Source organism: Athalia rosae, chromosome 4 (assembly GCF_917208135.1).
Source record: "Athalia rosae chromosome 4, iyAthRosa1.1, whole genome shotgun sequence".
In the NCBI taxonomy this organism is placed as follows: Eukaryota; Metazoa; Arthropoda; class Insecta; order Hymenoptera; family Athaliidae; genus Athalia; species Athalia rosae.
This window is the reverse complement of record NC_064029.1, coordinates 5,355,866-5,372,423: the sequence shown is the minus strand read 5'-3', so window position 1 is coordinate 5,372,423 and position 16,558 is coordinate 5,355,866. Positions and strand designations below refer to the sequence as shown.

General features: G+C 38.4%; 1 protein-coding gene across 8 annotated transcripts in view; it reads right to left on the bottom strand.

The window, feature by feature from the left end:
• LOC105686343 (potassium/sodium hyperpolarization-activated cyclic nucleotide-gated channel 2) overlaps nt 1-16,558 on the bottom strand; it is a 113,809-nt gene that overhangs the window by 56,279 nt on the left and 40,972 nt on the right. For 3 of the 8 annotated variants that reach the window (XM_012401046.3, XM_048654422.1, XM_012401062.4), the window contains exon 1: nt 13,574-16,395. The exons of 1 other annotated variant lie outside the window; for it this stretch is intronic. In XM_012401046.3, coding sequence (XP_012256469.2) covers nt 13,574-13,668 — 95 coding nt within the window. In that variant the 5' untranslated portion in view covers nt 13,669-16,395. Of the gene's footprint in view, nt 1-13,573; nt 16,396-16,558 lie in introns of those variants that run through there. 4 more of the 8 variants (XM_012401053.3, XM_012401069.3, XM_012401080.4 and 1 more) reach the window with 3 other exon arrangements.

The window sequence follows — 16,558 nt, the reverse complement described above, 5'->3', positions numbered from 1 at the left end:
TGATCTTCGATTCATTAAAAAATACCAGGCATACCTCTGCACGTATTAAATCCCTGAAACTGGACGTACTATAATATGCAAATAAAAGTCCGTTCCCGAGCGTCAATGAAATTATTAACCTTGATTTAATTCATCGGTCATTGATTTTATAACTCGACTTTATGGACCTTACGTTGTACACGTACGATCACGTTACCCGACCGATTTTGCCGGATCTTTTATTAACAATAAGAGTAAAAAGAATTCAAATTACCGAAAAATTAAAAATACACGTATGAGTCAGGGAAGAATTTTGGTTACTTGATTCACGTTCAAGAGATTCAGATGGAATGGTTGGCCATTCAAGAGGACTTATTGTTAGTTATAGAATTTCGGCGAATTACCAAAAAATTATGTACCTGTGGTATAAATGAAAGAGTCGATCGAAGAGAAATATGTGTATTTTTATGTAGATTCGGAATTGTGTGAAAAATGCGTTTTTGTATTCCAAATTGACATTTTGCTCACGTAGCACCATCGCACATGAACCGCGTGCTTTATATACAGGTATACGTATGTTCTATGTATAGACGTGGTCTATTCAATTTCTGGGCGATAAAAGACCGTCGTAGCTACCGCGGAGTTGCCATAGGTGTATCCACGTGCATACATGTTTCTGGGATAGGAAGTCTGGTAAATTTAGATCAATTTTAAAGAGCGTGTATTTAATCACCCCGTACCCTGTGTTCTCAAGGTACACCTCGTGACATCTATTCGATCATCGGGTCATGTTCAACTTTTTTTTTCGTACGGTGCAACAGGGTTTCATAGGCGATTCTGAAGTATTTTAATCCAGCAACACGAATCGGTTGAGTAAATTGATTGTAAGCAAAGAATTTTTTCACCGAGATATCTCCATTTTTCTGCTCCAAAAAATGAAAAATTGGCGATAACTCGATCAATTTTTTAAAAAGATCAGTTTGGCTTCCAGATTTAGGTTCCTGGAGTCAAAATACATATAAACCCCGGTGAAAAAAAATGTCCATTTTCGATCTCAAAATCGAAAAACATACAAATTTTTTCGATTTTCGGGCCAAAAATTGAGTATTTTGAAAATTGATCGAGTTATCGCCAATTCTTCACTTTTTGGAGCAGAAAAATAAAGACATATCGATTGGTTTTAGTCGTAGACCCACTTTGATTCGTCGCGATCCATGCATGGGTCGAAATATTCGAATTTCTCAATTCACCAGCAAACCCGAGCTTTGCTGGAGTCAGGTAGCCACGGGCGCGCGGTTTGTTGTGGGGCGTCACCTCTGCTCAGCCCCGAAGGTGACGACTCACAACAAAGCGCTACGCTGCTGGCTACGCTGACTCCAGCTAAGCTCGGGTTTGCTGGAGAATTGAGAAATTCGAATATTTCGCTCCATGCATAGATGCGACGAAGCAAAGTGGGTCTACGACTAAAACCACTTGATGTGTCTTATAATTTTTCTGCTCTCAACAGGGAATAATTGATGATTACTCGATCGATTGCATGAGTAGATGATTTTGGCTTTCAAATTTGGTTTCCTGAGCTGATTATATGTGAGAGTGCTCTTGAAGGACCAAAAAAAAATTCGATTTTCGAGCCAAAAGTAAAGTAGTTTAAAAATTTATTGTATAACACTTTTTTGACGTATTTTGATCTCAGGAATCCGAATCTGAGAGAAAAATTGATCTATCTCTAGGATTGACCGAGTTATCGCCAATTTTCAGCTTTTTGGGGTCAAAAATAAAAAATGGATTTTTTAGTCTTTCCTACAGTAATTTGAGCTCAGGAATCCGAATCTGGAAGAAAAATTAATCTATCTGCGAAAATGACCGAGTTATCCTCATTTTCTCGCATTTTTTGGTACAAATTTCAGGATATCTCGAAGGGAAAAAATCGTAGCTCAATTTGGACAACGGATTCGTGTTCCTGAGGTCAAAATACATAAGAAAAGTGCCATACGATCAATTTTTAAAAATAAAAATTTTTGGCTAAAATTTGAAAAAATCGTAAGGGGTACCCCTTGGAAAAATCTCAAATTTTGACCAAAAATTTTTAATTTTCAAAATTGATCGTATGGCACTTTTCTTATGTATTTTGACCCCAGGAACACGAATCCGTTGTCAAAATTGAGCTACGATTTTTTCCCTTCGAGATATCTCCATTTTTATGCCAAAAAATGCGATAATTCGGCAATAACTCGGTCATTTTTGAAGATAGATCAATTTTTCTTCCGGATTCGGATTCCTGAGCTCAAATTACATCAAAATAGACTAAAAAATCAATTTTTTATTTTTGACCTCAGAAAGCTGAAAATTGGCGATAACTCGGTCAATTTTAAAGATAGATAAATTTTTCTTTCAGATTCGGATTCCTGAGATCAAAATACGTAAGAAAAGCATAATAAACCCAATCAAAACAATGCTTCATTTTTCGCTCCAAAATCGATCGAATAATTCGAAAAAAAGGAAAAGAAATTGAACGAATGAAATAACCAAGGGCCAATTTTTCGACGCGTTCTGTTACGCTGTATGTGATGTCTTCTGCTCTGTAGTAACGCTGCTGCTATGTCGTACAACCTAATGTAACATACCTATATACCTCTGCCCGGTATTAAGATGATTTGTACGATAACAATATGATTAGCCAATGGGCCATAATGCGGGCGTAGGGCCACCGAGGTCAATTCATTTGATGTTTTAACACAAGGCCAAAACTCGAATTCTGTAATTTACAGAACAAATTCAAACGGGTTTAAAACCAGTTACAACGAGACCCTATATTATGATAAAACACCTGGATATGCGTATACTCCTATAAATATATCCACCAAACTTATCAATCAATCCCGAAGGATCCCCGTTGTCCGCAGCTACGTAAAAAAAACTTCTTGAAACAATTCATCCCGACAATTTCATAGATTTTTAAATTACTCATCAGGTTAATACGCCCTTGACCTACCAGACAATTTTTTCTAACATTTTATTTCACCCGATTCGTTTATTGCAAAAAACTAACGAAATATGAAATTCCCATCGAGTGCAGATTCGAATCTGACGTATGGCATATATTCGTATACCTCGTGGTTAATTTATAGTCATACCGTACAAGTTTCATTTATATACTATATCGAAAAGTTAAACGGACGTAGAATCGAATGAAGCGTATGATGTATTGGAAATTAATCACCAGTCGACCAATGGTCGACAGAAATATATGCATCGCACACACGCACACACAGGTTCGCGTAAACTGTACCCTAGAACGAGAGGCTTGTTCTACAGCAATTTCTTTTTTTTTTTTTTTTTTGGCCAATAATAAAAAAAACCTGTTCCAATCACCCATAAAATTAATGACCATTCGCGTAGCTGGCTGGTATTACGCGAACATGGATTACCTACACGCGATGACAAATTTGAGAGAAACAAAAATTGTAGAAAATTTTATCGTTAGAAGAAAGAGGAGAAGAAAAATAAGTAAAAAAAAAATATTTTAATTTTGAAAAAGGAACGGAGCGAACTTCTCTAGCATTTATTCCGCGTATACGCGCGGTAACCCAGAAAACCGACGATCATATTGAAAACGGTTTGATAAATATTTTTCGCATTTGCACGAAGGATTTTCAACAATAGAATAATTACCCGCATTCAGCAGTATTACGTTCGCGTATTTCAGATAGATACCTCTCAGAAAGTTGCGGATTTACATTTATAACATGCAAAACTTTTGCGACGCAGCTATATTCGCACGGGGAGAAATTTATCGTGGTAAAGGTATAGAGCTGGTATCCCATTTTTCTATTCAATATTATAACCGTACGATTATATTCCAACGACAGTCGAGTAGTCGAATTTTATTCGGCAGCAGAATTCGTAGATTCAAATCTATCCCCGTATACGTGTGTACCAGTATGGGTACCTCGAGAGTTTCTATGACTCGGTATTTCCAGTAGTATACGCACGTATACGTTCGCGGTCCGCATTCTCAGAGCGGGCAAAAGTTCCAATTTCGTAGGTACTTGCCGACACCGTTTTCGTTTTTTAAAAAATCAAAATCACACTTCGAATATTCGATCCTCGAATGAATTCGGATTGAAATCGGCTTCGTCGGGCTCTGATTCCGAACAACGCGGATTACTCGCGAAAATGAACGGCTGAAAATAAATGGATGGCAAAAAAAAAAAAAAAAGGAACAATAATGATAGAATATTAATTGCCGTTAAAGTGCTCCGATTCGGTGCGCATAAATAGTGAAAATCGCAATTTCCCGGTCCCACTTGCATTTCCGAAGTTATGGTATCCGTCTGTACGTGCAGTGTACCGAAGTTTGATGCGAGCGCTAATAAAACGAGAGTAGTAGCTGTTGATTGCAACGACGGGGAGAAGGTTTCCCAGTTTATAGTTGATTTCGATCTATAATTGCACGTACGGATTGGAGGAGCATCGGTAAGTAAGTTACGTACGTACGTGCGAAACTTAGCGAGAGTTGACGTTCTCGCGAATCAAATCTTGCGATATTCGCGTATAGTATTAACTTGTAGAAAGTAGAATCGATCGCACGTTACACGGAACGGTATGGTCATAGCGATAGTAAAATAATAAAGGTATTGCAAAAGTTTTATCCGATTCAGCGGTCGTACTGAAAAAAAGAATCACGTATCGCTGTGGACGTTCGTACAGGAAATTGACGGATAAAATTTGACTCCGTTAAATCGATTTTGTCGTGGCCGATCGAAATCCCAAGACATATAATTAGAATTATTTGTGAATCGAAGGAAAAAATTTACCGCATGATCATGTGCAATCTTTACGGACTTTTATTACTTCCGCGATAAAAATAACTCGCTAATATCTCTCGCATTAACGTATGTAACGATCATTCACAACATTTGCTATGCCAATTTTCTGGACATATTTCAAACCACATAGTATGGGCGTTCCGCTTTTTTTTTTCTTTTTCTCAGTTATTCTCTGGTGGGCTTGAAAAGTTTGTCAATATTTCAGAACTTCTGGAAGGATTCGCATCTCACGCGGTATAAGTGCGATGTATCGGATGTCGCTTTCCGTGTCCATAAAATAATAAAAATTTTAGGGAAAAAAATACTTTTTCAAGAACAGAAGAAACCAATTGACTTATATAACGAACTTGTGTCTCGCCTACGCGGCTAACCGTATGATCGAATACAGTTCGAGTCGATCGTAAAATGTTATCAATATCAAAAATAGACGGAAACTTCTATACCACGTGATCCAGATTCATAATGTACAACGTATTTTGCAACATCTGCATTCCTACACCGCGAGATCTATATTAATCCCGTCGTAAAATTGCAATAAAAAAAAAAAAACCAAACGGATTTTCTCGTTCTTCGTTAAGAACAGTTTCTTCTCTTCATCTCATCTATTCTTTTTTTTTCGTCTTATTTGGTCGAGGATAAGTGGGCAGGATTTTTCTCGGGCTTGCGAACATTTATCCGCAGCAAAAAATGGAGGATCGACATCGTTTCGGAGATGCGGATTTACGAGCATATGTAAAATGAATTTTGAGCGACGACCGATGATAATTGCGAGCGTAAAATGCGATCGCGCAAAAGCAGCTGATTCGGTCTCGCGAAATATTATTCGACGTTGTAAAGCAGCAATAAGAACATCAGAAGCAGCATCAGTTCTAATTCAAACAACGCTTCTCTTTTTATCGCCAATTTACTCCCGACGTTACAATATTGTATAATACGCGTATAAGTTTACGTGATGTACATATCCTCGAACTGCTACATAAATATACACATAAGATATTTATTTTTCTCTATTTTTGTCAAGTTTTTTTTTCCTTCTTATTCTCCTCATCCCCTTAATCGACGTTAATTGGCAACGTTGGATCATTTAAATATTTCACATTTCTTAGTTTAGTTTAATTGTTTTTCCCGCCGTTGCTGCAGCAATAGACTTATTTGATAAAATTACACGTATACCTAGGTTATAAATTTGCATGCCCCGTGTTGCGCAAGTTTTTTCCTTTTTCTTTTTTCTTCGTAAATTTAATTTAATTTTTTTTTCCCTCCTCTCACTGCAGCACGTATTTGATTTTATATCTCAACTTGAATACACATGACATAAGAAATGAACGCGTATGACGTTGGGATACGGTTGTAATAATCTTGCCAAATGAGGTTTTCTATTTTTTGCATTTAAAATACTTTTCTTTTTAATTTTTTTATTCGTTCTCTATCCCATTCCGCGAACTGTGGACCGCGGGTAAGTGAAAGGCAGAATAAAATTGATATTAAATCGGTGAAGTCATGGGCCAATTAGTTTTTTTTTTTTTTTCTCCTCTATCCACAAGTGAAAAGTTTCTCAACGGAATCGCGTCAATCGGAATTAGAGAGAAGAAATTGAGACGGGCAAATTTTGTACACATCCAAGATTCGTTTCCAATAAGTTGCATCGCGGCTGCGGGAGAGAAAAATAAATCCAACCAACTCGCGCCGCATATTTTCTTCGCATGAAAAAATCGATCGATCGATCGTATACGTGCGCGACCGCAGAACCGATCAATCGGAATCAAAGGGGCTCTCGGTGATTTTAAAATAGATTGAGGTGAGTCGTAAAATCGCAATCGATACGGTCGTGCGCTACCGTGCAGCAATGCATCAAGGGTTCCGTGCGTTTTGCACTTTAGATTTTATAATCACTCGCGACCGTTGCAGTATTGTTACACGTTTTATGTCGCTTTACCGAGTACAGACCACCTCATACCTACGTGTACGTACCTCGCGAGAGACCGATCGCGCTACCGACCGACGAACGTTAAAAATGCACCCCGAGGAATTATAATTATCAATCCGCAGGTCACGCTGCCGCATATATGCGGTACGCATATACTATGCGTATGCTATAGCGGATCTTCATTCAACACCCGTTCAATGGGACGTCGAAATTATAAATTCATGAGTTATCGAACGCGCGGTGAACGGCTGCGGGAGAATTTACGTGCGTATTTAATGTAGACAGTAGGTGGTTATAATTAGCGTCGAAAAGATTCTTTATTCGCGTACGAGAATTCAACGTCACCGGTTGGTTTTCTTTTTCGGTTTTTACCCTATTTACTTCGTCGGAGGTAGGCGTAGGTCATGATCGAGCTGCCGCGAATCGCTGTTCGGATACGGCGAGTTGAAAGTCGAATATGAAATTAAAAAACGAAGGGCGTACGCGTCCGCAAAACCGCGTGAGTAATATCCACGCTGTGACAATAAAGAATTTCGTGTACATGCGTAATGATAGAAGGTAATATTTATTAGTTTTTTTTTTTTTTGTCTTATCGTACACGCTCTCGTCGAGAACGTTTTCTCTCTCTATATCGCGCGCGAGAAACAAAGAACTGGGTCAATGCATCTCGTGGAAAAACGGAGGACACGACGCGAGTAAATTGGATGTGATTGTTCTTGATTTTTTTTTTCTTTCTCTCTTTTTTTTTTTCTTTTTCTTTTTCTTTACTCTATTTTATTACAGATCGCGACACGCGGACGATCTTTAATTTTCATTGCCATGTCAGATATACTATTCTACTATACCGTGTACGTATACGAACGATGAAATTCACGAAAAACTCAGTCGGTCGCCACGTATTAATCGTGAACTTTTGTAGTAAAACAAAAACTTACTATGATTATAGTAACGTTGATATCGACCGTCTAGAGAAAAAAAAAAAAAATATTACGAGAAATTAATAACACATCATGTACATCCTTGACCGCTTACACCAGATTCTGTCAGACTTTTTACCGATCCGTATTTCGCAGTCCGTTCCAAATCAATATTTGATTTCGCGAGTTGCGATCAATCTCCGCATCCGTCATAATTTTTTTCTATTTTCGTTTCAATCGGTTTTGTCTTCCACTGAAACCCGACAATATCTAACGCATTTCGTTCCTTTTTCATCTCCTTTTTTGGCGATCCAATTTGAGAAAAAAAAAGGAAAAAAAAAAATTCATCGATCGGTGAATCGCAGAGATTTTTTGCTGCGTGAATTTATTTTTACGTTAATTAAAATTTTTTTTTGCGACGATGAAGATTCGTCGAGATTATTAAATAACAACGATCGATTTTAACAACGGGCGATGTGCGATCGCTATGCGTTAGAGGGCAGCATCTACTGAGCAGTAAATGAACCCCTCGCATGCCGGCTCTGATTGTGAGTTAAAAATGAAGAAAATAAAAAATTTGAAGTATACGGATGAAAATCTCGTGAGTCTGGTTTCAGGCGAACATTTCTCAGCTTAGGAAATCGAAAATTTCGCGATGCATCGGGACTTCGATCTATAAATTTCAGTCGCACGCCGCACATACAACCCTTGAAAATACGAGAAATATTGATTATCTTTTCACGTGTACATATTACCAGTACACAGGGTATTTAATACGTGGCCTAAATCTATATTGACCGACATACACGTATGTAGTACAGCAGATGCGCTGTAATTGCACATAGATAAATAAAGAGAGAGAAAAAAAAAGAAATTGAAAAAAGAGAAAAAAAAAAAAAATGGCACCGTAGATCAAGAATAATTCTGGGTTACCGGAACACTAAACCGCAATTCGTTTTTTCTTCTCTCCCCTCCCCGCCCCAAATCCAATTAGTCACTTAAACTTTATCACACATTCATCATCTCGTCGGAGGTAGAGCACAGCACTCTCGAAACCGCGATGAATATAAAACCCCCCGCGGGAAGAAAAAAGATAAAAAAAATATTTTATGCAAAACGTAGAAAAAAAAAACAACTACGAAAAACCAAAAAATAGTGATGATTAAATGAAAATGACAGATACAAATGGAAGAGAGAGATAAAAATTCCGATTATTTTGTCTTTTTTTCCGTAAGATTTATAGCAGCGTTCATGATTTTATAACGATTTATTGTTATTTTTGCGCTATTCGGATGATATCGTGAAAAGTGTTGCAAATTTACGCGAAGAATGTATTATTATTTACGTACCGATCGATAATCACATCGGCCTTTTCAAATTAATCAAAAAATATTTCGGTACCCACATACAGAATTATGGATTATGTAATATAGGGTGAAAATTAGCTGGACGCGTTGATTACCTTGATAGAATTACGTGATTAATTTACAATAATTAGTCGGATCTGCACGCTCCATAAAGGCTTTGCGTAAAGGACGTGCGCGAAACGAATTCGCAGCATTCGAAATCAACCGTAATTAATTACAGGGCTGAAAATTACCTGGAATAAAAAAGTAGAATAGAAGAAAAAAAATGGTTGAGTGAATTTCAGGTGCGTTTTAAGCCGGTTGACGGTGACGTGAGACACGCAAAAGTGTACAGTGTGGGGAGTCGAGCGTCTGCAGCGGGGCTATGTAAAAATCGATCCACCGCGAAAACCCCTCGCAGGTGTTGTGTACGTTCAGATATTTACGAAAGAAGGTTTTTTTCCGCAAAGTTCTCCCGCTACCCGTATTCCCTGATATTTCCACTTCGATCCGAACCCCGCGGGCCTCGATTTTCTCCGACCACGATTTCCCAAGTTTTCGTCGTACGTGCGGTGAAAAAATAAGGAGAAAAAAACAAAAACCGAAAACGGGCATTAATTTTCGCCGGGAACGAGGGGCTGACACTCGCGGTCAGATTGGTCTGATATCACCGGATCTTTCCCCTGATCGTTAAATGTAGTGAGACAAAGTGGCTCTGCATTTTTTTGTACAACAAGAAGGGCATGTTATTACCAGGTGGTAAACCCTGTGCGGAGATTGTACGGGGATAGGTATTTGTTTAAATATTTTCACGTGGTCATAGAGAATTTTATCAATTTTCAGCGATCGCGAATTCTGGTGTATTTCATGTTTCGCGAGAGATTCGAATCGCGCGCGAGTCGGACTCTGCGACGAAACACAACCAGCTGTTGAAATTATAGCTGGTTGAAAATTTCTGAAAATTGAGCGAAGCTATTCAACCCCTGAACCTGATTGTCGATAAATATTTTCACAGCGATTCCATCGAACGTATATCACCATCGTTCATTCATTCGTCGATTCCTTTTTCAAAAAGGGCGAAATTTCTCCCCGGTCGAAACGGACCCCGCAAAGTTACATTTTTTTTCTTTCCATACATCCAACCCTCGCATGCAAACGGGTAGGTACGACATACGTATAGTTTTTTTGTTTTTTTCTTTCTTTCTTTCCTTTTTCTCCGTCAGGCGGGTATAGGACAGTCGTCACTTTGTACGTATATGCATAGGTATATACCTGTAAGCCGTCGACGGAGACGTATACCTATATTTCGGGGGCATCGCGTGGGTTGGCTAGCGAACGAGTTGAGGCTTTACACGGTTAGCACCAGCGGCACCGGAACCAGAACCAAAACCAGAACCACCGGCGGCGGTAGCTCTGGGGTAAAGTGGCAGATCAATACGCGGCGTTCACGTACATGGTCGACGTCGGCCCGTGGCCGACCTCATCGCGCTCATCGTACTAGGAACTATTGTGTTAAACCTCAAAGGCTAACAATAAGTCAAACATATCCATACCACGCCGACCCAGAATAGAATCAACTCCCGCCCCTCCCCCCCCCTCCTCATCATCCCCGGCAACTTGATGAACATCGCGACGCGATTTTATTTCGCCCTAATCAACTTGCTCGATTATTTTCCTACCTTTGATTCATCCCATCGGTTTTTTTTCGCTCTCTCTCTCTCTCTCTCTCCCGTCTTCGTTCATTCATGTTTCACGTTCACGCGCGCCAGGTTGAAATGAACAAGGAAAAAGAAAAAAGGAAAATGTACGGAGCGGAAAAAGTATGTCTACCGTAGACACGGTATAGGTGTACGTCCAACAAATCGATTCAAGAGTTCCAAGAGCGTGGACTTGACTCTACGAGTAGGTAGGAAATTGCTTCGTGTTACGCATTCGCTGAAAGTATACGTGTGTACGTATATACCTGTGTATACGTGTACATCATGCTGTATACATAGAATTATATTTTATACACCTACCCGACCTCGAGCTCTCCCTCAACGGATGAGGTAAGACGTCGAAGTTTCGGTAACCAAGTCCAATATTTTCAGATATCGTAGGGGGAAAAAAAGAGAAGGAGCTAATAATGAAAGAAGATAAAGGAGGAACGCTAAATTTTTACTTCTTCCCAGTAAATCCTGGTGAAACGAAAAAGGTAGGACGGGATACACGACGGAATCCGCACGCAGCGACGCATGTAACGTAGGGCAGCGATAAAAATCGATCGATAAATTGAATGGGAACGTAGGGAGCTTATCAAGTTTAGGTGGCAAATCGTCATCCGGTAGCACGTCGAGGGTATGGGAATTATTCAAACCCCATAAAGCTTCGGCGGCGTAAAATCTACGTAAGCGAGATATTCGAGGGCGGTGTATACCTACTCCGATTTATAATACAATGGAAACTTCGCGGACACCCCGTCTATCGCGAAACTAACCGCTTTGCCACCATCGACTATGAAACTGTAATATCGCGGTCAAGATCCACGGATCATAAACTCGAAAGGTTACGTTGTAACGTCATGACATCGTCGGACGAACGGAGTCGGGATTCGTTAATGGATTGATGTAGCTCGCGCCGAGCTTTAATCAAATCCGAATCGTTTGTCGTAACTATCGAGACGCCTGGGCGCCGATCGAACCCCATCGAAACGAAAACGTTGTAATCGCGAACAACGTGATCTTTCAAAAATAATTCGCATCGCGCGAACGGACGATGAGGATACGATGCAGGCGGAGCGAAGTAGCTATTGAAAGACCTCGAATGTGAGTCAAGTGTCGTATTTTCGCTCCTCTCTTATGAGTGGCACTGTTATATAGATGTACCCGTTTCGTATATACGTATATCTATGCACGATATCCTTGGTTGATCCAAGCGCAACGCTCAGATTATCGGATATCGCGGTAGGCGGTAGGGGTGCCTAAAAGCATTCGGTCGTTGGAATTAAAGAGTGTCAAAGGTCAGGTCATAACGTAAACGCGTACCGATATAGACACGTGCAGTTAACACAGCTGTTCACGCCGGCATTAAATTAATCATTTTTACAAAAGGAGTTCGCCTCGTCATTCGCGATGCAGCCAAAGTGCTCTCGATTACAACGATCGATGCCGTGCGGGTGAGAGAAAAAAAAAAAAAAAAAAAAAAGGATGAGTGAAGTGAAACGGAATAGCCTATCCAGACACGAGTACAATTTGAGAACGTCGTCGTTCCGGAATGCGCACAGGTGGAGTAAGTTCATTTTTGATAAGGTCGATTGAGCCAAAATTTGAGCTTTCTCGATTGAAACGTGTGCAACGTTAATTACAGGTTTACGATATCGCAGCTGATGGATTCACGCAACGTAGGTACATAAAACGGGCGACGAACAAAAGCTCGGTGATGTGTTTTTTTTCATTCGCGTATTTATTCTACAGCTGAAAGCGTGAGTAAAGTCATAAATAATACCGCGTACGTATGCGAGTCCAGATAACGGTTCGTTATTTATCGACGTATCGATTACCGTAGCGGGTCGTCGATGTATCGATTGCTATTTTCACCTATCCCCCAATACATGGAATAAAACTCCTGGTCAATGACCCGTGAATTTATAAAATTCTCGTTGCTCCGATTCTACTGTTGTATACATTTATTATCGCGTATGGTATGTTACGAAGAATCGGAACGAGCTTTTCATTCAATTATTACCTACTAACGAATGCAGGAGTTAATTATCAACATTTTCACTCTACTCTTTTTTCAACGTGAATTTTCATTCACCATCTCATTTCGGCAGAATACTTTCAGTTTTATTAAACACAGCTACTAAGAAGCGGGGACAACATCGATGATGAATAAAGTCAAGAAATATGAAAGAAAAAAAAAAATTAAGAACAACGAGATGTAAAATTCATGAACAAGATCAAGATCGAATGGAAAAAAGAAAATAAGAATAGAAAAAGAAAGTTCATCAGCAGGGGATACATCGAACATCGATTGAGCATAATATATTTTTACAAAACATTATTCTTTTTACTTTTCTTTTTTTCTCTTTTTTATTGCGATAACAATCTGTGCGGTTTTAGGTATTGCAAAAAAGCTGATCAATTATAAATGCGTATGTACATGAATGTATCGTCACAAAAACGAATTATATACAAAATAAGTTTATAATCTCTTGGTGACCGATAGAATTTCACAGGTGTAACCCACGGCTGAATGGGATCCTCTGCTTTCGATCGATTGAATGATTAATTTCCTTAGAACGATACAATACAGTGACGACTGCAAATTGACGTGACATACATAATTAGTCACCAAGAAAATATATTATTATTATTAAATTTAATATACAAAGCATGAAAATCTCAGCAACACAGAACAATGCGATTGTCCGCACCCTGCCGACAAAATTGATCGACTAATCTCTGATAAACCTTTATAGAGAAAAAAAAGCATTGTAGAAAAATCAATTTTGCTACGTAATTGTGTCGACGATCAATTTTGTGGCGGGTGTTAAAATCGACGATTAATTGTTTTCGATTTAGTTATTTTCCATACATTAAAGGGTTGTTTTCCTGATTGCTGGGCGGATGAGAAGAAGGCGAACGTCGTGAACGCCAGAGCGCCCATCTGGCAAATCCGTATTTTGTCATGGCGAGATGTCGTACCTCTTCTCCCTTACTTTTTTTGTTTATTTAAATTTTCTATCGGAATACAAATGAGCCTGGCCCGCAGCTACATACGTAACATATTATTCAGTCGATACGTAATGATTAAATTCCCCGCTTTTTCCGATCTTCTTCCAAGATTTCATGTGTCTGTACTCCGCCTACGGGATTTTCGTCAAGTCATGATTGACCGAAATCAAATGCGATCTCTAGTCGCACCGACGATAACAATTGTTTTTTCTAATTAAATTTATTCATTCATTTATTTCTTTATTTACTCATTTTATTTGATTATATTTTCATTGAAACAGTCGTCTCTCTCCCGATCAACCGTTTAAAAAATTGCTTATCAATCGACGTGTTTTATTGATGCATTTACGAAGTATCGAACGAAATGACATATTTTATTTTTAATCACTGGTTTATGGTTTCTACAGTTTTCTTCATCTGTTTCAATTTTTTTCTCTCAATATCTTTCAACGGTTTGATAAAATTAAATTACTGATATGCACAAGCTTATGTTATTATACGTGTAACAAGTATAATTGATTCGAAAAGCTTTATGTATTTTAAACCTCGGCAGGCCGATTATTATTTAACTCTAATTAGTTTTCCGTATATGCTCACGTGGTTATACGGAGAACAGCAGTCGAAGCGTTTTGAAAAAGCTTTTAAAAATATAATAAATGCACTGCACGGTACGGGTGAATTTCAACGTGCTAAACGATCGTCGGTGTGCGTATATATATCATAGTAAAAATACAACGATTTCCTTATTAGAAAAAAGCCCTCGGTTAAACAACGATAACCAAAATAAAATTTTCAACTGATTGTCGCAAAAGTCGTGTAAAAATTTTATTTATCAAGTTCTTATTTTTTTTTCTCCATATATATTCAAATGTATTCAATTTATTCTTCGATTTATTTTGAAATTTTTTTTTTTTAACATCAAGATCCAAAATTATTCTACTTATTATACAACGTACGATTAAAGCACAGCCAATTATATAAATTTATTAAATTACAGTAATATTATATCACTTGTGATTTCGTTGGAGTTATTATTTAATTATTATTTTGTTATTTATCTTTTTTTTTTTTTGATTTCTTATTTGCTCTATTATTATACTTATTATAAGAACAATTAACACCGTCTTTGTAGAAATAAAAATTTGAAGCAAAAAAAAAATCAATTCGTAATGAGGAATAACGTGTTGTTGCAATTACTATTAGTCTTATTATTATTATTATTATACTTTTTTTTTGTTGTTGCTTTTATTGTTATTATCGTAACGTGAGGAAAGAATGCGAAATCTGTTATAGTTTATTGAGAGGATTTAAATTTGCTGTTATAGTGCTAACACACGACGAAACTTTGATATGACTCTGAGGGGTTGCGACGCCGGGCGTCCCGTCGTCAAGGCGCCGCGCACGCGTATAAAAGATAGACCTTAAAAATTCACCAATCTCTACAGAAATCTCCACAATTATTATACAAGCTTTTAAGGCCATGCCTGTACCTTCGGCTCGCGTATCATACACGTACAAGTATACATAAGGTAAATGTATAATATTACACGTTTACTTTCGAGGTTGACTCGACACGCAGCTGGACGTCTTGCAACGTACGTCTGTAATTGTGTGTTGACTTTATACGACACCGCCCGCACCTCCACGAGGGTGAAAAACCAAAGTTTAAAGCTTCGCCGCGAAGCATTACGTCATTGGAAAAACTTTACAAACACGTAATCAACGATTGATTCTTTTTTCAATATTTTTCTTTCGCTCTCACGGACGCTTGTCGAATAATTCATCACGTACAGTCATTCCTCGTTGTTTTACAATTGATTACTTTCTTGTTATTTATTTTTTTATTTATTTGAAATTTTATCATTAACAACAATCTTCGGCTATAAACAAGGCAGGCTTTTGATTCATCTCTAATTATATTTAGATCCACATCAAGTCCATTTTGTGGGGCGTCTTTGGAGGAGTAAAAATCGCAACGAAAAAAATAGGAAAAAATCGAATTACACGGGACGTGAAATTGCACGCTGGAGTGACCGATAATTTTGTTTTCGCCTGAATTTACGTTCGAAAATTTTTATAAATATATTTTCGGCACTGTTATATATAACATGGTATGGATGAACAGGAGATGTCAATTCGGTGTAATATTGAATCCATTAAACGCCTGCGCAGTAGATTTGTAAGGACGGTATAATCGCAACGATCAAAAGATGTATTTTATTTTCAAATATCCAGAAATCTATGATTAGGCAAAGAAAAAAAGTGAGAAAAGAAAACCACCCGCTTTCTCCTGACCGCGATCAGTGTTTTAATTCAACGTATAAAAAATTGTTCAATATCAGGGAAAAATGAGGAAGGAAAAAAAGGCACGACACTCTCCTCGTATCTTCTTCGCTCACATATTTACTCCCCATAATTTTGACTCCTTTTTGAATTTTTGGCGACAGTTTCTTCTCCTCCTCTTCCTTCTTCTTCCGTGGATGTATACTTTCGATTTTTTTTTTATTTCTATCGAACACACTTGTCCCTCGAGTTTTTAACCCCCGCCACGCGTTTTAGGCGTGTGCAGCGTTACGTTTATTAGCGGGTAAATAGGTATTTCTGCGGTTTATATGAGACGTTTGCCAAGAATTTCTGAACCTCTATCGTTTACCACCCTTACTCGAGATGTGCTTTCTACGATCAGTTCCGAAACCCCCCGTGAAGCGGCGCCAACGACCTGCCGCTACCCCCTCGTTGGCGATCGAAGCACCGTTCACCGAAATATCCGGAACTAAATTGTGAAATAAATAGAATTTCATTCATTCTTTAATCCCCACTGCACACTTCTCCGTCAACGACGTAT